This window comes from Oncorhynchus clarkii, chromosome 17, assembly GCF_045791955.1.
Source record: "Oncorhynchus clarkii lewisi isolate Uvic-CL-2024 chromosome 17, UVic_Ocla_1.0, whole genome shotgun sequence".
NCBI classification, from domain to species: Eukaryota; Metazoa; Chordata; class Actinopteri; order Salmoniformes; family Salmonidae; genus Oncorhynchus; species Oncorhynchus clarkii.
In genome coordinates, this window is record NC_092163.1 from 22086126 (window position 1) to 22109278 (window position 23153).

Consider the following 23153-nt stretch of genomic DNA (forward strand, 5'->3'; position numbering starts at 1 on the left):
CATTTTTTGGTACCCTTCCCCAGATCTGTGCCTCGTCACAATCCTGTCTTGGAGCTCTATTGGAGTGAAAATTCCTTCGGTCTCGTGGCTGGGTTTTTGCTCTGATATGCAGTGTCAACTATGGTATCTTCTATTCCACTCCTATTCCCCAGGCACTATCATTTGTTGACTTCTGTAACTGTAAAAGCCTTGGTTTCATGCATGTTAACATCAGAAGCCTCCTCCCTAAGGTTGTTTTATTCACTGCTTTAGCACATTCTGCCATCCCTGATGTCCTAGCCATGTCTGAATCCTAGCATAGGAAGGCCACCAAAAATTCTGACCAATTACCATATTTTCCACCAAGATAGAACTGCCGAAGGTGGTAGCCTGCAGTTCTGTCATACTATTCAGGTCTGTGCCTAAACTGTTTGAGCTTCTACTTTTAAAAATCCACCTTTCCAGAAATAAGTCTCTTACTGCTTGTTATAGACCCCCCTCAGCCCCCAGCGGTGCCCTGGACACCATATATGAATTAATTGCCCCCCATTTATCTTCAGAGTTTGTACTGTTAGGTGACCTAAACTGGGATATGCTTAACACCTCGGCCACCCTACAATCTAAACTAGATGCCCTCATTCTCACACAAATTATCATGGAACCTACCAGGTACAACCCTAAAGCCGTAAACACGGGAACCGTCATAGATATAATCCTGACCAACCTGCCCACTAAATACAACTCTGCTGTCTTGTACCAGGATCTCAGCGATCACTGCCTCATTGCCTGCGTCCGTAATGGATCTGCGGTAAAAACGACCACCCCTCATCACTGTCAAACGCTCCCTAAAACACTTCAGCGAGCAGGCCTTTCTAATCGACCTGGCCTGGGTATCCTGGAAGGATATTGACCTCATTCCATCAGTATTTTGTAAATGGTTATTCTTTAAAAGTGCTTTCCTCACCATCTTAAATAAGCATGCCCCATTCAAAAAAAAATTGAACTAAGAACAGCCCTTGGTTCACTTCAGACTTGACTGCCCTTGACCAGCACAAAAACATCCTGTGGCGTACTGCATTAGCATTGAATAGCCCCCACGATATGCAACTTGTCAGGGAAGTTAGGAACCAATATACACAAGAAGTTAGGAAAGCAAAGCTAGCTTTTTCAAAGGAAATTTGCATCCTGTAGCACAAACTCCAAAAAGTTCTGGGACACTGTAAAGTCCATGGAGAATAAGAGCACCTCCTCCCAGCTGCCCACTGTACTGAGGCTGGGAAACACTGTCACCACCGATAAATCTACGAGAATTTCAATAAGGATTTTTCTATGGCTGGCCATGCTTTACACCTGGCTACCCCTACCCCGGTCAACAGCTCTGCACCCCCCACAGCAACTCCCCCATTTCTCCTTCACCCAACTCCAGATAGCTGATGTTCTGAAAGAGCTGCAAAATCTGGACCCCTACAAATCAGCTGGGCTAGACAATCTGGACCTTCTCTTTCTAAAATTATCCGCCGCATTTGTTGCAACCCCTATTACTAGACTGTTCAACCTCTCTTTCGTATTATCTGAGATCCCTAAAGATTGGAAAGCTGCCGCGGTCATCCCCTTCTTCAAAGGGGGAGACACTCTAGACCCAAACTGTTACAGACCTATATCTATCCTACCCTGCCTTTCTAAAGTCTTCGAAAGCCAAGTTAACAAACAGATCACTGACCATTTAGAATCCGATCGTACCTTCTCCGCTATGCAATCTGGTTTCCGAGCTGGTCATGGGTGCACCTTAGCCACACTCAAGGTCCTAAACAATATCATAACTGCCATCGATATAAGACGATACTGTGCAGCCGTCTTCATCGACCTGGCCAAGGCTTTCGACTCTGTCAGTCACCACATTCTTATCGGCAGACTCAACAGCTTTGGTTCCTCAAATGACTGCCTCACCTGGTTCACCAACTACTTCTCATATAGAGTTCAGTGTGTCAAATCGGAGGGCCTGTTGTCTGGACCTCTGGCAGTCTCTATGGGGGTGCCACAGGGTTCAATTCTCGGGCCAAGTCTTTTCTCTGTATACATCAATGATGTCGCTCTTGCTGCTGGTGATTCTCTGATCCACCTCTACGCAGACAACATCATTCTGTATACTTCTGGCCCTTCTTTTGACACTGTGTTAACAACCCTTCAGACGAGCTTCAATGCCATACAACACTCCACTTCTGTGGCCTCCAACTGCTCTTAAATGCAAGTAAAACTAAATGCATGCTCTTCAACCAATTGCTGCCCGCACCCGCCCGTCCGTCTAGCATCACTACTCTGGACAGTTCTGACTTAGAATATGTGGACAACTACAAATACCTAGGTGTCTGGTTAGACTGTAAACTCTCATTCCAGACTCACATTAAGCATCTCCAATCTAAAATTAAATCTAGAGTTGGCTTCCTATTTCGCAACAAAGCATCCTTCACTCATGCTGCCAAACATACCCTCGTAAATCCTGCTGACCCTTGACTTCGGCGATGTCATTTACAAAATAGCCTTCAACACTCTATGCAGCAAATTGGATGTAGTTTATCACAGTGCCATCCGTTTCGTCACCAAAGCTCAATATACTACCCACCACTGCGACCTGTATGCTCTCGTTGGCTGGCCCTCGCTTCATATTCATCGCCAAACCCACTGGCTCCAGCTCGTCTATAAGGCTTTGCTAGGTTAAACCCCGCCTTATCTCAGCTCACTGGTCACCATAGCAGCACCCACCCGTATCACGCGCTCCAGCAGGTATATTTGACTATACATTCCCAAAGCCATCTCCTTCTTTGGCCGCCTTTCCTTCCAGTTCTCTGCTGCCAATGGAACGAATTGCAAAAATCACTGAAGCTGGAGTCTTACATCTCCCTCACTAACTTTAACATCAGCTGTCACAGCAGCTTATCGATCATTGCACCTGTACACAGCCCATCTGTAAATAGCCCACTCAACTACCTCATCCCCATATTGTTATTTATTATTTTGCCTTTGCACCCCAGTATCTCTACTTGCAGATTCATCCTCTGCACATCTATCACTCCAGTGCTTAATTGCTAAATTGTAATTATTCCCTCCGTAATCGTACTACATTTGCACACACTGTGTATAGACCTCTCTATTGTGTTATTTGACTGTACGTTTGTTTATCCGATGTGTAACTCTGTTGTTTGTGTCGCACTGCTTTGCTTTATCTTGGCTAGGTCGCAGTTGTAAATGAGAACTTGTTCTCAACTGGCCTACCTGGTTAAATAAAGGTGAAAAAATATATATAGACAGGTGTGTGCCTTTCCAAATCCTATCCAATCAATTTAATTTTTTTATTTTACCTTTATTTAACTAGGCAAGTCAGTTAAGAACAAATTCTTATTTTCAATGACAGCCTAGGAACAGTGGGTTAACTGCCTGTTCAGGGGCAGAACAACAGATTTGTACCATGTCAGCTCAGGGGTTTGAACTTGCAACCTTTCGGTTACTAGTCCACCGCTCTAACCACTAGGTTACCCTGCCACCCGAATTTACCACAGGTGTACTCCTATCAAGTTTTAGAAACATCTCAAGGATGATCAATGGAAACAGGATGCACCTGAGCTCAATTTCTAGTCTCATAGCATGCTTATGTAAATAAGGTATTTGTGTTTTTTTGTTTTTATAAATTTGCACAAATTTCTGAAAACCTGTTTTTGCTTTGTTGTTATGGGGTATTGCATGTAGATTGATTGGCATATAATCCATTTTAGAATAATGCTGTAACGTAACAAAATATGGAAAAAGTCAAGGGGTCTGAATACTTTCTGAATGTACGTCTGTTTGAAGTGTATGCAAATAGATTGTACAATTGGTTAGGCATTTTCAACACATACTTTTCTTAAAAAGACTAGAAGAGAAGAAGTACGTTTCTCCTCAACCCTCAACCATGATAGACTATCATGCATGTTGTTGATGTTAGTTCTGTGTGTGCGGTTTAAGGCAAGGCATGCTGCTTTGTTTTGTGCTCCTTAGACTTTGACCATGCTTCTTTGTTTAACCGGCCTACTAAAGTATTTTGTAGCAAACAAGAGCTCCAATGAAATTACAATCTTAGAAAAAAAGGGTTCCAAAATGGTTATTTCACTGTCACCATAGGAGAAACCTTATTGATTCTAGGTAAAACTATTTTTGTTTCCAGGTAGAACCCTTTTGGGTTCCATGTAGGGTTCTTCAAAGGTTTCTCCTATGGGGACAGCTGGATAACCCTTTTAGGTTCTAGACAGCACCTTTTTTTTTCTTCTAAAATTGTATTTTTCTAAGAATGTGGTTTGTCTTCTTTTCGGCAGTGTTTGCGTACAGTTCTGAGACATGCGCCAGTAACAGGCAGAAGTGCTCGTCCTTCGCTGACTGTAAGGACTACACCAATGGCTACTGCTGCCACTGTAGGCCTGGTTTCTATGGCAACGGCAAGGATTGTGTGGCTGAAGGTAGGAGAAACCCGATACCCAAAGTACATACAGTATTTGTGTAATAAGGGTTAGGGCTATCCTGCTACCTTTCGTTAATGAAACATGTGAAATAAAGTTTTAGAATGATTCAAAATTTCATAATGAAATTGAAAACCTGAATGCTTGACACACAGTCCCACATCAGTTACATTTGAACTTCTATGAATTAAAATCGAATTAAATTAAGTTAATTTCCTTACATTCCACACCCAGGTAAGCCCCAGCGGATGAACGGCAAAGTGAGCGGCCGGGTGTTCGTGGGCAACTCGCCCTCGCCACTGGAGTTTTACAACAATGACCTGCACTCGTATGTGGTGGCCAACGATGGGCGCGCCTACGTGGCCATCAGCACCATCCCGGCCGGCTTGGGACCCTCCCTGCAGCCCCTCTCTTCCCTGGGAGGGGTCATCGGCTGGGCCTTCGCTCTGGAGCAGCCTGGCTATGAGAACGGCTTCAGCATCATCGGTAAGAGCTGGTTCGCCTATTATCTTGCACGTTGTGTCATTAAGAGTTGTTTTAAGGTAAGAGCTGACATTGGGTGAATCACGAAAGGGATTCCTCGCTTCCTTGATTCATAGCGTCTTTCTCAAGACTTCCTTGCCCTGGAGAATGTCCATGAGAAGGGAACTCTGATCTTTTGCTTCAATGCAGCAGGTGATTTGAATACATTAGGCTTTTCTAATGTGAATAGGGTCGCATTTGGTTTTGCTTCTTCTTCCATTGTTGCAAAGGCACCTGGGGCTTGGAACTTGGTTTGCTGTGGTCTAATGAGATGTCCTTCAAAGACCGGTGTGAATGACCGCTGTGGGATTGCTGCTTAGGTCAACATTTATTCAAGTTAAGTTTGATTAGTTTGATTTATTTGCTCTCTTTGAATGACAGTTTTTTTTGTATATGTCCAAAATCTGGCTTACATACTATTTACCTAAACTGCATACTGTGTACTAATAGTACTACACACTGTTAAGAATGTGCTGTTTAGTAAAAACGAATGCAGTAAGCAACAAATATCAGCATACTAGGCTCATCCATACTGAGAATGTGTCATCTAATGCACAATTGCGTTGATTCCCGCCATTCGATCATTTTGCTACAGCACGTCCCCTCAGGTGATTATCAGCTATTGTCAAAAACACACGTTGGTCTCGAAAGACGATTCTATTCCTCACTAGTGTGTAGCGAGTTCTACAAGATTAAAAGCCGAAATGAGTATGACGTCCTGGCATTTAAAGCATACAACATTTTGGACATTTCACATACGTTCTATACATATATATATTTTCCCCCCTACTGTTTAGAACGCAAGTAAGGGTATTCGGACACTGCCAATCTCCTTGCTCAGGGAAAGTACATGCTCTACTGGCCATTTGAGTGGTATACGTGGAAGTTTAAGTGAACTGTGCCAAGTGATTAGGACTATCTTTCTCTTTTTGATACATTCCTCAACAAGTTGAACTCCACTTTAGTCTTCCACTTGGACGTAAAAAAAAAAATGTAACCTCTATTTAACAAGGCATGTCAGTTAATTAAGAACAAATTCTTATTTACAATGACGGCCTACCCTGGACGACGATGGGCCAATTGTGCGCCACCCTATGGGACTCCCAATCATGGCCAGATGTGATGCAGCCTGGATTTGAACCAGGGACTATAGTGACACACTCCTCTTGCACTGAGATGCAGTGCCTTAGACCGCTGCACCACTCGGAAGCCCATGATTTGTTGGTAGAACGATGATGGGTAAAATTATGGGGAATTTGTTCTGTGTTCCCGTTTTCGGTGCATTTTTCTGCTTTTCGGGCCTCAAAATGTTGCTCCAGCTCATTGCTTCCAGCTGACTTCACTTCTTTCAAAATGTTCCCCTTTGATGTGTAATGTTGTTGGCTCCAGGGAGAACCAAAAGTCGGGGGATATACTCAAGGGTATGGGTGAGGATGTAGAATTAAGTTGCCCCTAAATGCTGATCTTCAGTACGGCTAGGTTTTGTGTTTCATCACATAATGGTTGAGCTTTTGGGTAAGGCAAGACGATCCTACATTTGTGCTCAGGAGCTGAAGAGAACATATGAGACTTGGTTATCTCTCACTTTCCTTCTCCCACCACCATCTCTGCTCACGCGCACACAAACACCCTCAACTGTCCCCCCCCCCCTCCCCCAGGTGGCGTGTTCTCCAGGCAGGCCGAGGTGACCTTCTTACCGGGCAACGAGAGGCTGACCATCAAGCAGGAGTTCAAGGGCGTCGACGAGCACGACCACCTGGTGGTGAGCACCGAGCTGGAGGGCCGTCTCCCTGAGGTCCCACACGGCTCCACTGTCCAGATCGACCCATACAAGGAGCTCTACCAGTATGGCAGTAACCGTAAGTCATGACCACACCAATATAACTTGGAATGCAGTCAATTCCATTTCAATTGAGTCAATTCACAAAAATGATTTTGATCTCCTGAATTGAGTAACCCCAAACCTGGAACTCAACACTGTCACAGTTTGTAATACATCTAATCACATAAGAAAGGTCAGCATTAATCCCAATGTTGTTATTAGTCCAAATGCTCTTACGTGCGACCAGGTAGTAGTCTATCTTATTCTTTTCATGAGACACATAGTCTTAGAAACACTTTTGGCAGCAATTTCAGCTGTGAGTCTTCTTGGGTAAATTCTCTAAGAGCTCTGCACACCTGGATTGCGCAATATTTGGCCATTATTCTTTTAAAAAATCTTCAAGCTCTTTCAAGGTGTCATATTCAAGTCTTGCCATAGATTTTCAAGCAGATTTAAGTCAAAACTAACTTGGTAAAGCAACTCCAGTGTAGACTTGGCCTTGAGTTTTAGGTTGTCCTTCTGAAAGGTGAATTCCTCTCCCAGTGTTTGTTGGAAAGCAGAATGAACCAGGTTTTCCTCTAGGATTTTGCCCGTGATTAGCTCCATCCTGTTTCTATTTATCCTGAAAACTTCCCAGTCTTTGCCTCGAGAATACCCATACCATGATGCAACCACCACAATGCCTGACAATAAGGAGGCAATTACTCAGTGATGTGTTGTGTTGGATTAGCCCCAAACACAAGACTTTCCATTTAGGCCAAAAAGTATATTCCTTTGCGTGCTTTTATTGCAGTAGTATTTTCTTGCCTGGTTGCATACAGAATACATGTTTTGGACTATTCTGTATATATTCTGCACATTTTTATTCTTAATTTAGGTCATTATTGTGGAGTCACTACAATGTTGTTGCTCCATCCTCAGTTCTCTCCCATCACAGCCGTTTTAAAATCACCAATGGCCTCATGGTGAAATCACTGAGCAGTTTCCTTCCTGTCCTGCAGCTCAGTTCAGAAGAACAACTGTATCTTTGATGTGCCTGGGTGGTTCAATACATCATCCACAGCATACTTATTACTAGCTAATGCTTAAAGAGATATTCATTGTCTGACTTGTTGTTGTTACCAATCTACCAATGGAAAAGCTCTTTGTGGTTGAAATTCAACACTTGACTGAGGGACCTTACAGATATTGTATATATGGGGGGGAGAGGAAGGGGTAGTCATAAAATATTAATGTCAACCCTTATTATTTCACACAATGTGATTTGTTAAGCGAAATTTGACTCCTGAACTAATTTAGGCTTGGCTGAACAAAAGGGGTGAATTATTATGCAACAACTGTATTCATTTGAGATTTTTTTTTAAAACATTTTCTTTTCACTTATTATTAGTCACACCATTATGGACTATTTGGACTATTTGGTCTAGATCAATGACAAAAAATCGAAATGAAATCTATTTCAATCAAATCAAAATCCAATCAAAATCCAATCCAACTTCGTAACGCAACAAAATGTGGGACAAAAAAGCCAAGGGGATGAATACTTATGATACCAACTGTATATGGATGTTCAATGTAGCAACGTTCCACTTCTTCAAATTCTCTTCAGGGATCACCTCCTCCTCCAACCGCGACTACACCGTGAGCCTACTGGACGGCAGCGTCCAGACCAAGACCTACCAGTGGCGTCAGACCATCACCTACCAGAGCTGTCCCAATGACGAGGCGGTCAGGGCTGTGCAACCTACCCAGCAGCTCAGCGTCGACCAGATCTTCGTCATGTACGACTCGGGCAACCAGCTGATCCGCTACGCTATGAGCAACAAGATCGGCTCCATCCACGGTGAGTAGAACCCCTTGTGTTACAGCTAACCTTTGTTCATGTTCTCCTATAATGTTATTCCGCTAATGTTCTGCTAGTTGTGTTAACCTTCTGTTAATATTCTGCTAATGTTCTGCTAACCATCTGCTAACAGGATTGGGCCCATCCTCAGTGAGTATAGCCTGTAATGTAAATACTGATAATCTTCAGCTAACGTTGGGCTTATGTTCTGCTATATTTCTGCTAACTTTCCCGCTACATCTGGCTTATCCGCTATGTTTGGCTGGATGTGGCTGTAAGACAGACACCTGATGCTTAAATTTAAATGGTGGTGGAAACCCTGCGTGGATTTGCAACAAGATCATATGATCGATGTTAATAATGACAGGCAAACAGGAGTACCAAGAAGGACAATCAAGGCAAAATAACATTGCTGTGGATGGAATCCCAGTCTCCACACAAGACCTGGATGGAATCTGAGGAGAAAGTGAGAAAAATGACCATTATTCCTCCACCAAAATGTACAGTTGGCACTATCCATTCAGGCAGGTAGCGTTCTCCTTCTCCTGACACAGATTTGTCTGTCGGACTGCCAGATGGTGAAGCATGATTCATCACTCCAGATAAAGCATTTCCACTGCTCCAGAGTCCAATGGCGGCGAGCTTTACATCACTCTAGCCAATGCCTGGCATTGCGCATGGTGATCTTAGGCTTGTGTGTGGCTGCTCGGCCATGGAAATCCATTTCATGAAGCTCCCGACGAACAGTTATTGTTCTGACGTTGCTTCCAGAGGCAGTTTGGAACTTGGTAGTGAGTGTTGCAACCGAGGAAAAGACGATTTTTAAGCAGTACCCGCTTCAGCACTCGGCGGTCCCATTCTGTGAGATTTGTGTGGCCTACCACTTCACAACTGAGCCGTTGTCAATCCTAGACGTTTACTCTTCACAATAACAGCACTTACAGTTCACCGGGGCAGAAATCTGACAAACTCACTTGTTGGAAAGGTGCTATCCTTTGACGCTGCCACGTTGAAAGTCTGGTTTTACTGAAATAGCCGAATCAACAAATTTGAAGGGGTGTCCACATACTTTTGTGTATATATAGTGTATGTTAGCCATCACTGAGACTCACTTAGATAATTAATTTGACAACACAGCAGTAGCAATACAGGGATATAACATCCCAAAAAAGACGTGTCTCTGTATACAATGCATTCAATGCATTCTTAAAGTATTCAGACCCCTTCCCCTTTTTCACGTTTTCTTACATTACAGCGTTATTCTAAAATAGATTAAAATACATTTTTCCCCTCATCAATCTACATACAATACCCAATAATGACAAAGTGAAAACAGGTTTTTATAAATGTTTAAATGTATTGAAATAAAAAAACAGAAATACCTTACATAAGTATTTGCTATTTACAGACCCTTTGCTATGAGACTCAAAATTGAGCTCAGGTGCATTCTGTTTCCATTGATTATCCTTGAGATTGCATATGATTTGTGGAGATGGGAGAACCTTCCAGAAGGACAACCATCTCTGCAGCACTCCACCAATCAGGCCTTTATTTCATAGTGGCCAGATGGAAGCCACTTCTCAGTAAAAGGCAGATGACAGGCCGCTTGGAGCTTGCCAAAAGAGACCTAAAGGACTTTCGGACCATGAGAAACAAGATTCCCAGGTCTGATGAAACCAAGCTTGAATTCTTTGGCCTGAATGCCAAGCGTCACGCCTGGAGGAAACCTGGCACCATCCTTACGGTGAAGCACGGTGGTGGCAGCATCATGTTGTGGGGATGTTTTTCAGCGGCAGGGACTGGGCAACTAGTCAGGATCGAGGGAAAGATGAACGGAGCCAAGTACAGAGAGATCCTTGATGAAAACCTGCTCCAAGCACTCAGGGCCTCAGACTGGGGTGAATGTTCACCTTCCAACAGGACAATGACCCTAAGCACACAGCCAAGACAATGCAGGAGTGGCTTCAGGACAAATCTCTGAATGTCTTTGAGTGGCCCAGCCAGAGTCCGGACTTAAACCTGATCAAATATCACTGGAGAGACCTGAAAATAACTGCAGTCATCCAACCTGACAGAGCTTGAGGGATCTGCAGAGAAGAATGGGAGAAACTCCCCAAATATAGGTGTGCCAAGCTTGTAGCGCCATACCCAAGAAGTCTCAAGGCTGTAATCGCTGAGAAGGGTGCTTCAACAAAGTACTGAGAAAAGGGTCTGAATACTTATGTAAATGTAATATTTCAGATGTTCATTTTTAATACATTTGTAAAAAAAAATCTAAAAACCTATTTTTGTTTTGTCATTATGGGGTATTGTGTTTAGACTGATGAGGGATAAAAACCCCCAAAAAATCTATAATAAGGCTGTAACGTAACAAAATGTAGAAAAAGTCAAGGGGTCTGAATACTTTCCGAATGCACTGTATGTTCAGAGCCAAATTCCAGTGAAGCTCAGAGATCATACCTTGCCAACGGTTGTTCCAGTGTTGTGGTTTCAGGTTCATCTGCCTCATCTAAAGCCTTCTTTTGTGGTGCTGCTACTGGCCACCAAGTGCTAACATTCATTATCCGGATAATATATGTGCAATGCTTGATAGTGTATATGATGTTAATAACAGAGAGGTCTATTTTCCGGGTGACCTAAAAATATAGGTTTTCATCAAGTTGTCCCGCTCATGAAGAAACTGCTTACTGTAACCAATGCCTATAATCTGCTTCAGGTTATTAATCAAGCTACAAACAGTACAGGAACTACTGTATATCATCCACGTGTATTGATTATATTTTTTGTAATGCTTTCAGAACTTTGTTCTAAAGGTGCATCCACACCCATTGGATGTAGTGACCACAATATAATAGCTGCATCCAGAAAAGCCAAGGTTCCAAAGGCAGGGCCTAAAATAGTGTTTAAGAGATCATACAACAATTTTTGTAGTGATTCCTATGCTGAAGATGTAAAGAAGATTGATTGGTCAAATGTGTGTAGTGGGGAGCATCCAGACGCTGTAATACATTTCTGAAATTGCTCCTTCCAGTTATTGATAAACATGCACCTATTAAGAAACGGACTGTTAGAACTGCTGAGACGCCGTGGATCGATGAGGAAGTGAAAAAAAGAGTGGAGTGGCTAATGTGTCTTGCTGCACACCTGATTGGCAAACCTACTGTAAATAGAGAAATGGTGTGACTAAACTAAACTAAAGAAGAAGAAACTGTATTATGAAACTATGATAAAATATATAAAATATGATGGAAAAAAAAGCTTTGTAGAGCATTAGATTCAATTATGGGCAGAAAGACTAATTCAACACCGTCTTTTATTGAATCAGATAGCTCATTCGTCACGAAACCCTGTGATGTGGCCAATTATTTCAACAACTACTTAATTGGCAAAGTGGGCAAATTCAGGCATTAAAACTCCAAAAACAAACTGTGAGCCATCATATTCATGCATAAAATACCTAATTATGAAAGAAAAGCAAGGTTCATTTAAACGTCATAAAGTTAGTGTGGAAGAGGTGAAAAAAAATGGAGAAACCACCTGTTATTGACAACTTCGATGGAAAGCTCCTGGGGATAGTAACGGAATATGTTTGCCGCTCCTATGTCTCATATCTTCGGTATGAGCTTGGAGAAATAAAAAAAATCTAAAAATCTCAGACCTGAAGGGAAGCTAAAGTCATTACGCTACCCATGAATGGTAAAGCGCTCTTTTCTGGTTCTAATAGCAGATCAATAAGTCTACTGCTGGCTTGAGAAAACGTTCGGAAAAAATTGTGTTTGACCAGATACAATGTTATTTCTTCATGAACAAATGAACAACAGACTTTAAGCATGCCCAGAGAGAAGGGCATTCTGCACACACTGCACTAATACAAATGACTGAAAGAAATGGATAATACACAGACGATGGGAGCTGTACTGTTAGATTGCAGTGCAGCCTTTTGATATTGACCCTAATCTGTTAGCGGAAAAATGTATGTGTTATGGCTTTACACGCATATCATGGATTAAAAGCTATCTATCTAATACGACACAGAGGGATTTCTTCAATGGAAGCCTCTCTAACGTAATACATGTAAAGTGTGAAATTCCGCAAGCCCCGTTACTGTTTTCTAGCCTCAAACAAAGCCTGCGTGTCTATGTATGATGAGTATTCAACCCTATACACATCAGCGGCCACAGCTAGCGAAATCACTGCAACTCTGACTCTGGGGGAAGTAGATTAAGGGCCTCATTGCCGAAATCCCGAAGTATCCCTTTAAGCTCTAGACCTAAGATGGACCTGGTTATGAAAAATGTGACTATAGAACAAGTTGAGGAAACTAAACTTCCTGGTGTCACCGTAGACTGTGAATGGTCTTGGTCGAGGTATATTGATTCAATTGTTGACAAGACGGGGAGCTGGGGAAAGGAGATGCTCAGCATTCTTAACACCACAACTGGCCGAACAAGTCATACGGGCTGTAGTTGAATCATATCTTGTCTACTTCCTAGTAATATGGTCAGGTGCTGCAAAGAAAGACATAATAAAGCTAAATCTGGCTCAAAACAGAACAGCACGTCTTGCCCTGCAATGTTCCAAGAGATCTAATGTCAACAAAATTCATGTTGGCCTTTCCTGGCTCGAAGTACAGGAGACATTGTCTGCATCGCTTCTCAATTTTGTTAGAAATATTAAGGTGTTAAAAACTCCAAACCGTCTATTCAATCCACTGACACACAGCTCTGACAGACATTCATATGCCACAAGGCATGCAACTAAAGGTATCTTCATAGTCCCTAAAGCCCCAAAAGATGAATGTCAATGATAGCATGGAACTCCCTGCCGTCTCAAATCACTCAATCAAGCAACAGTGGTTTAAAAAACAAACAAATTAAGCAGCACATCACAGCACAACGCCTCTGACCTAAATAGCTGTAGCATCTCCCTCCCGAGCACATCTGGCAGTCAAGTTAAAGTTAAGATGTGCCCTTGGCATCAGGTTATCAAGAACTGCTCAGAGAAAGCAATTGTAAGCAAAGCCCCAGTGCAGTAAGGACTTAGTGGTCTGGTCAGCTTATTGATGTTAGTGAGAAGAGCAAAGTTTCCGAAAGTGTATTTTGTTTTGTGACTGGTGGATGCTGCTGTGTGTGAGTGTGGTGTGGGGAATGACAATGGAAATTCAAAAACAAGTTAATGAGAACCCGGAGGAAACTCCATAAGAGAATCGGACGAAACTCCGTATCAAGGGGACTTTATTCATTTTATGAATAAGTCCGAAAGCCACGCACTGTACATTAATTAGCTAACCCTTTACGGGCAGATAGATTGTAACACGGCAAATGTTTGGTTTAGCTCATCTCAATAGACTAGACGGGGACAAGGACATATGTGAAGCCCATCTGATGATAATGACGACTGTTCAATTTATTGAACGGAGTGGAGTGATGGATCTCTAAAAAGTCCACATATGTAGCTAAAGGATTACATTTAAACTTGCACTTGCATTCAGTAGCATCTATGAATCGCAATATTATTATGAAACATATTGACGTCAAACGGGAAAACCAAAGAGACCGGTGGTTCCTAATGTTGTGAGATTCTTGCTGGTGTTTCCAGAACAGCTGGTTCTAAGAGATTCGGATTCAGGACCTGCGATTGTAACAGTATACATTTTCCGAACAGATTCTTCTGTCTCTACTCATACGTGTGTCTTCTTTAGACATCTGGGGGATGTTGTTACCACTCATTTGTTGTCTCAATGGACCATCGTATTACATACATTTCGCTTCAAGAGCGTTTGAATTCCTGACTATACACAGTATGGAATGTCGAGCCAAATGAATAGCAATTATCTGTAGTGTAACATTATCCGTAGTTAAACCAAAAACCTAGTGTTGTTGTATTTCCTCAGCTGGCCTTTCTAAGACACCCAAATCCTTGACAGGGTAAAGGTTAGCGGATAAGGTAAACAAGGGGCCGTGCTTCAGTTCACACAAGGTTATTTACTGCAGGTAGGAGGTGTAAGAAGAAGGGGAGAGAGGGGGGGGGGCAAGAGGAAGGCACCGGGAGAGGGGTAAAGGTACATAGGGGATGGCCGGGGGTGGCGATCAGGGGGCCGGGGGTAGGTTATGCAAGCAAACTTGACTCAGCTGGAGTTTATTGGCCAAAGTGGAACATCTGTGCCGAGTTTCCTGTGAGGACGCAATGGGGTCTGTAGGAGCAGGGACTTCAAACGTGCCCCCCCCTCCCCAATAAGCAGCTGTCTGATAAGCAGTCGGCGCATCTAACAGCCAGGAGAGGTGTCTTACATGCCTGTGTGTACAAAACTGAGACGTGTGTTTAATGTCACTACATCTTGTCCAGCTATTCCACAGCGTAAGCCATTTCCAACAATAACTAACGTGAGGGTTACTGGGAATCGATTAATTTCAGGTTGTAGTACTATACTGTGGCTTTTCAGACTGAAGTATCCAAAGACTGAAGTAGCTCCAAAGTAGAACTCCCCTGATCCCTTGTTTTACAAAATCCATCATCTGAAAACAGCCACACAAAAGCCTTACTGAAGAACTATATGTAGCTTATAAGTGAATTGCAACCAATTAGTCCATTCCATGTTTACTGCAACTATTTCACTTAAATTCTAGCTATAACATCAGAACGATCCCTGAACTAGGCATTGATGGCATCACCCACTAACACGGAACCCACTGCTGCCCCTCAAGAGAACGGACGTTTGTTTTGATTGACAGGTGACCCACCAGAGCAGAACCCATGTTTCACCGGCAGACACGGCTGCGACACCAATGCCGCCTGCAGACCCGGAGAAGGCGTCCAGTTCACCTGCGAGTGTTCCACTGGTTTCACTGGGGACGGACGTCAATGCTATGGTAGTGGCCCTGCACACTATACATATCAGCTTAAACCTACACCAGCTGATGCATAAGGGACATGGGGAATAGTCTTGAAGTTTGGGTTATACTTTATTTTACCTATTTATCTGGTAATTCATTAAAGAATGCATGGTAATAACTTTATTACATTGTTATTATCTAATAAACTTATTGGTTTCATGGGGATTCTTTGAACTAAAGACTACTTGGCACCATTTAGTGGTGACCAATTTCCTTAAATGATTTCAATAGCAAAGTATACCAATTGTAGCAATTTTTTGAGTAAATACTAGCTGCAATAGGACTGAAAGTGAAGTTGCCCTAGATATTGATCTTCGGTCAGTTTAGCAATTTCCCCACTGAGGATTGGGGGAAGATTGGGCTGAAAACAGCTCATTACATTTCATTTGACTGATCTTCATAAAATAGGTAATATTGGTAAGATGACATCTTAATAGCAGGGATCATGATATTGCATTTAGCTTATTTTGTACTTTCTAAGAACTCAGATGCTTTACATCAGTAAAGGGCAAGACCGCACAAAGAGAGAAACAAGTATTACAGGACTGAGACTGTAGCACAGGAAAACAAGCAATGTCATCAGGAATGCCCCATCACTAATAATTCATATTATTAATATACTGTAATGTACAGTATATTGCTACATAAACTACAAATGACACAAATGATCACATTAAATCATGTATTACAAATATGCAATGAAATAATGTAAGTATTATTATGGCTGTTGATATGACTTGCGGTAAACATGAATCTGGTGCAACAGAATTGCCCTCGGGACAAATAAAGTTGTTTTGAATTGGATTGAGTTAAGTTGAATTGAATTGAATGTGCTCATTTTGTAGACATTGACGAGTGCAGAGAGACACCCGAGATCTGTGGTTCTCACGCCGTATGCAACAACCAACCGGGAACATTCCGCTGCGAGTGTGTGGATGGTTTCCAGTTCGCCAGCAATGGCAAGACCTGTGTCGGTATGTAGTGCTGAAAAAGTGTGTTTGCAGCTGTGTTGGTCTTTGCTTGGATGGCCCCCAAAATAACTGTTGTAGCTCACACAACTTAATACACACTTAAATACACTAACTGTTTACCGATTTTTTCATAGCATCTATATTCATCTTCAGCTCCAATTTAAGAGTTTCTGTGCAATATCAGTCTATTAATCTGTTGTTTTCATTAGTCTATCAAACCGTCTACAGAGAACTTTCTCACATTTGCTACTACTTTTTATGGTTTTAGTTTAATCAAACTAATGATTCAGGGGATTTCTGTCTCCACCAAGTCTAAAATCTGCCTCCCTTTCCCCCCTATCCCTTGTAGAAGTGGACCGTCCCATAGACCACTGCCAGAGGGGTACCAATAACTGCGACATCCCAGAGCGGGCACGTTGTAGCTACACGGGGGCGTCTGCCTATATTTGCTCCTGTCTCTCCGGATTCGTGGGTGATGGTCATACTTGCCAGGGTAGGGTGACACTTGTGTGTGTGTTTGAGGGTGCATGTTTAATTATTCTTGTGGGGACAAGAAACCCAAAAAGAAAAATTGGACCAACTGGGGACATTTTGTTGGTCCTCACAAGGTCAAATGCTATTTCTAGGGGGTTTAGGGTTAAGGTTAGAATTAGTGTTAGGGTTAGGAGCTAGAGTTAGAGTACGGGTTAAGTTTAGGGTTAGGGGTTAGGGAAAATAGGATTTTGAATGGGACTGAATTGTGTGTCCCCACAAGGTTAGCTGTACAAGTGTGTGTGTGCTGTGTATGCGTCCGTGCTGTGTGTGTGTGCGTGTGTGTGTGCGTGTGTGCGTGCGTGCGTGCTTGGTGGCAGCCTGTTTTCTGAGGTTGAAGCACTGTTTTTTTTTTTTACTAATAAAATGATTCATTTGACTTAAATGATCTGAACTCACTCACAGGAATAATATTTATTTGTCATTAGGTCTTAACCTTTTTTAAAATGTTTTATTTGTTATTAGGGGGTAGATCAGCTTTAATATTGCAGGTAGATTGTAGCTTCCATCAATGTAATTGTCTGCATCATTTCCAATCCCCAATATATTTTTTTGTAAATATATGTACAGTACAAGTCAAACGTTTGGACACCTAATCATTCAAGGGTTTTTCTTTATTTGGACTATTTTCTACATTGTAGAATAATAGTGAAGACATCAAAACTATGAAATAAGACATGGAATCACTTAGTAACATAAAAAGTGTTAAACAAATAAAACAACTTTTTTTAATTGGAGATTCTTCAAAGTATCGACCCTTTGCCTATCAGGTATCAAGGTAAGACCCAGATGCAGACCGTGTCGAAGTAACAATGTTTACTACAGCAACAGCGGCATCGGAACAGGCTCAGGTCTGGCAGAGGTCTGTAATCCAGAGGTGGGGCAAAGATACAGGCAGGCAGGCTCCCCCAGGCAGGCTCAGGGGCAGGCAGAGTGGTCAGGTGGGTGGGTACAGGGTCAGGACAGGCAAGGGTCAAGAACCAGGAAGACGAGAAAAGAGAGACTGGGGAATTGCAGGAGCTGACACAAAAACTCTGGTTGGCTTGACAAACAAGGCGAACTGGCAACAGACGAACCGAGAACACCTGTATAAATACACAGGGGATAATGGGGAAGATGGGCAACACCTGGATGGGGTAGAGACAATCACAAAGACAGGTGAAACAGATCAGGGTGTGACATTGCCTTGATGACAGCTTTGCACACTCTTGGTATTCTTGGTATTAAGCTCAGGTCTACCCTGTTTTTATCCTTGAGATGTTTCTACAACTTGTTTGGAGTTTACCTGTGGTAAATGCAATTGATTGGACATGATTTGGAAAAGCACACACCTGTCTATGTAAGGTCCCACAATTGTTAGTGCATGTCAGAGCAAAAACCAAGCCATGAGGTTGGAGGAATTGTCTGTAGAGCTCCTAGACAGGATTGTGTCGATGCACAGATCTAGGGAATGGTACCAAAAACATTTCTGCAGTATTGAAGGTCCCCAAGGACACAGTGGCCTCCATCATTCTTAAATGGAAGAAGTTTGGAACCACCAAGACTCTTCCAAGAGCTGGCCCTCCGGCCAAACTGAGCAATCAGGGGAGAAGGGCCTTTGTCAGGGAGGTGACCAAGAACCCGATGGTCACGCTGACAGGGCTCCGGAATTCCTCTGTGGAGATGGGAGAATCTTCCAGAAGGACAACCATCTCTGCAGCACTCCACCAATCAGGCCTTTATGGTAGAGTGGCCAGATGGAAGCCACTCCTCCGTAGAAGACACATGACAGCCTGCTTGGAGCTTTCCAAAAGGCACCTGAAGACTCTCAGAAACAAGATTCTCTGGTCTGATGAAACCAAGATTGAACTATTTGGCCTGAATGTCAAGCGTCACGTCTGGAGGACACCTGGCAACATCCCTACGGTGAAGCTTGGTGGTGGCAGAGTCATGCTGTGGGGATGTTTTTCAGGGGCAGGGACTGGGAGACTGTCCTTGAGTGGCCCAGCCAGAGCCCGGACTTGAACCCGATCAAACATCTTTGGAGAGACCTGAAAATAGCTGTGCAGCAACACTCCCTATCCAGCCTTGAGAGCTTGAGAGGATTTGCAGAGATGAATGGGAGAAACTCGCCAAATACAGGTGTGCCAAGCTTGTAGCTTCGTACCCAAGAAGACTCGAGGCTGTAATCGCTGCCAAAGGTGCTTCAGCACAGTACTGAGTAAAGGGTCTGAATTCTTATGTACATTTGATTTTTTAGTTTTTACAAATTTGTAAACATTTCTAAAAACCTGTTTTCACTTTGTCATCAGATTGATGAGGGAAATATCTATTCACTCCATTTAAGAATAATGCTGTAAAGTAATAATGTGGAAAAAGTAAAGGGGTCAGTATACTTTCCGAATGCACTGTATGGACAGTACCAAAATAAATGATCTAATAACTGTCTCTTCCCAGCAGAGCTGGGGAGGTTGAATCACCCATATACAGTTGAAGCCAGAAGTTTGCATACACCTTAGGTTCCCACAAGCTTGTTGGGTCAATTTTGGCCCATTCCTCCTGACAGAGCTGGTGTAACTGAGTCAGGTTTGTAGGCCTCCTTGCTCGCACACACTTTTTCAGTTTTGCCCACAAATTTTCTGTAGGATTGAGGTCAGGACTTTGTGATGGCCACTCCAATAACTTGACTTTGTTGTCCTTAAACCATTTTGCCACAACTTTGGAAGTATGCTTGGGGTCATTGTCCATTTGGAAGACCCATTTGCGACCAAGCTTTAACTTCCTGACTGATGTCTTGAGATGTTGCTTCAATATATCCACATAATTTTCCTACCTCATGATGCCATCTATTTTGTGAAGTGCACCAGTCCCTCCTGCAACAAAGCACCCCCACAACATGATGCTGCCAACCCCGTGATTCACGGTTGGGATGGTGTTCTTCGGCTTGCAAGCCTCCCCCTTTTTCCTCCAAACAAAACGATGGTTATTATGGCCAAACAGTTCTATTTTGTTTCATCAGACCAGAGGACATTTCTCCAAAAAGTAAGATCTTTGTCCCCATGTGTAGTTGCAAACCGTAGTCTGACTCTTTTTTTATGGCAGTTTTGGAGCAGTGGCTTCTTCCATGCTGAGCGGCACTTTTCACACCAATGTACGTTCATCTCTAGGAGACAAAGCGGTATCTCTTTCCTGAGTGGTATGACGGTTGTGTGGTCCCATGGTGTTTATACTATTGTTTGTACAGATGAATGTGGTACCTTCAAGCGTTCCCAAGGATGAACCAAACTTGTGGAGGTCTACAATTTTTTTTCTGAGGACTTGGCTGATTTCTTTTGATTTTCTCATGATGTCAAGCAAAGAGGCACTGAGTTTGAAGGTAGGCCTTGAAATACATCCACAGGTACACCTCCAATTGACTCAAATTATGTCAATTAGCTTACCAGAAGCTTCTAAAGCCAGTCATCATTTTCTGGAATTTTCCAAGCTGTTTAAAGGCACAGTCAAGTAAGTGTATGTAAACTTCTGACCCACTGGAATTGTGATACTGTGAAATAATCTGTCTGTAAACAGTTGTTGGACACATTACTTCTGTCATGCACAAAGTAGATGTACTAACCGACTTGCCAAAATTATTTGTGGAGTGGTTGAAAAACGAGTTTTAATGACTCCAACCTAAGTGTATGTGAACTTCCGACTTCAACTGTATATAACATTCTATTGGTTTCAATAGTATTGTACAATAATTCAAATGGAAAAATTCTAAGTTTTGAATCTGGCTAATAACGGTCCTCTAAGTACAGTATATAAAAAAATGTTTGGTGTACCTCCACTGTTATGCCATCCAGCCCTGGAGTTTTCCCAGACCTAAACACTTGAATTGCATCAAGAAGTTTTTCCTCTGTAATTTAGCCTTCACATGAGTATTTCTGTACAACTGTTTATTTTACTTTATTAATAGAAAATACATCCATACAGGTGAATTTGGTTAGTGGATATGAAGGAGACTGAAACAAAAATATGCTTAAAGTACTTTATTTCCTCTTTCAAAATATAGTTTGGTGAATCATGGGTGACTCTGTCATTTGTGACAAGTTTCAGTAAATTATTTTTGGCAGCATGTTGAAGATTAAAAAATTATTTGGTGCATTTTTCTCCATATTCCATCCAGTTCGCTTCATTTTTTATAATATATTACACATAATTTTTCTTGAACAAGTTCCTCCATTACTTTTTGCTTTTCTTCTAACTTATTCTGAGCCTCTATGGTTAAGTTTTTATTGCTATCTATCTGTTCTGTTAGTCCTTCCATTTCCTTTGTTAATATGGACTCTTTTGACCGAAATTGCTTTTGAGTACTGAATTTCATGGCCCCTAAAGGCACATTTAAAAGTGTCCCATACAATTAGGGGATCTGCTGTACCTATGTTATGTCTGAAAAAGTCAGTTATAAATTATTCTGTCCTAGTTAAAAACAAGTTATCATCCCATAGGCTTTGATTACATTTCCAATATCCTCGCACACGTGTAAATTCTGTAAGAGTAATATAAATGGCAATTATTTGATGGTCTAACCGCATTCTGTCCCCTATAAGCACTTTTTAAACTTTTGGTGCCAGAGAGAATGACATAAGAAAGTAGTCAAGACGACTAGCTTGATTGAGCCTCCGCCATGTATATCTCACTAGGTCAGGATTTTTACTCCTCCATATATCCAATAGTTTCAATATATCCATGGCATTCTTGATTTCCTTAAGGGTGATAGTTTGAAGTGTGATTTATTTTACTGTCCTTAGAGGTATTTAAAACCTTATTATAATCTACCACCATAATAGTCTTGTATTGCTTATTGGGTTGATCAATTATTATATATATTTTCAAAGAAGCGTGGATCATCATTGTTTGGAGTTAATGAGCTATATCTGTTTATGGTTCAATAACATATTTAAAATCATCCATGTACCTAGAGGATCTGTTTGGACAATTTGCACATTCGGATCAAAATTACTGTTAATTAATATCATCACCCTTTTAAATTTCTTTGCCCATGGGTGAAATATATTTTGCCGCCCCAGTCCTTTTTCCACACAACTTCATCTAAAATTGTTGAATGAGTTTCCTGTAAACACTAGATATTATATTTCCTCTGATTATTTCTTATTATTATCTGTTACACCATTACAATTATAACTGGCTATTCTTATTTCACAATTTACCATAATGAGATACAAGTTTCAAATCTAAACTCAGCAAAAAAAGAAATGTCCCCTTTTCAGGACCCTGTCTTTCAAAGATAATTCGTAAAAATCCAAGTAACTTCACAGATCTTCATTGTAAAGGGTTTAAACACTGTTTCCCATGCTTGTTCAATGAACCATAAACAATTAATGAACATGCACCTGTGGAACGGTCGTTAAGATACTAACAGCTTACAGAAGGTAGGCAATTAAGGTCGCAGTTATGAAAACTTAGGACACTAAAGAGGCCTTTCTACTGACTCTGAAAAACACCAAAAGAAAGATGCCCAGGGTCCCTGCTCATCTGTGTGAATGTGCATTAGGCATGCTGCAAGGAGGCATGAGGACCACATATGTGGCCAGGGCAATAAATTGCAATGTCCGTACTGTGAGAGGCCTAAGACAGCGCTACAGGGAGACAGGACGGACAACTGATCGTCCTCGCAGTGGCAGACCACGTGTAACAACACCTGCACAGGATCGGTACATCCAAACATCACACCTGCAGGACAGGTACAAGATGGCAACAACAACTGCCCAAGTTACACTAGGAACGCACAATCCCTCCATCAGTGCTCAGACTGTCCGCAACAGGTTGAGAGAGGCTGGACTGAGGGCTTGTATGCCTGTTGTAAGGCAGGCTGTAACGTGACAAAATATGGAAAAAGTCATTGGACCAGACAGGACTGTCAAAAGGTGCTCTTCGCTGATGAGTCACGGTTTTGTCTCACCACTGGTGATGGTCGGATTTGCGTTTATCGAGGTGGAGGGTCCGTCATGGTCTGGGGTGGTGTGTCACAGCATCATCGGACTGAGCTTGTTGTCATTGCAGGCATTCTCAACGCTGTGCGTTACAGGGAAGACATCCTCCTCCCTCATGTGGTACCCTTCCTGC

The 23153-nt window shown here is 42.2% G+C and overlaps 1 protein-coding gene across 1 annotated transcript in view; it reads left to right on the forward strand.

The window, feature by feature from the left end:
* The window catches only part of LOC139369650 (nidogen-1-like), a 55593-nt gene that overhangs the window by 19748 nt on the left and 12692 nt on the right, over positions 1–23153 (forward strand). Inside the window, exons 5-11 of the mRNA XM_071108916.1 lie at positions 4323–4463; positions 4698–4949; positions 6644–6844; positions 8417–8650; positions 15382–15519; positions 16389–16517; positions 16864–17007. Coding sequence (XP_070965017.1) covers positions 4323–4463; positions 4698–4949; positions 6644–6844; positions 8417–8650; positions 15382–15519; positions 16389–16517; positions 16864–17007 — 1239 coding nt within the window. The remainder of the gene's footprint in view (positions 1–4322; positions 4464–4697; positions 4950–6643; positions 6845–8416; positions 8651–15381; positions 15520–16388; positions 16518–16863; positions 17008–23153) is intronic.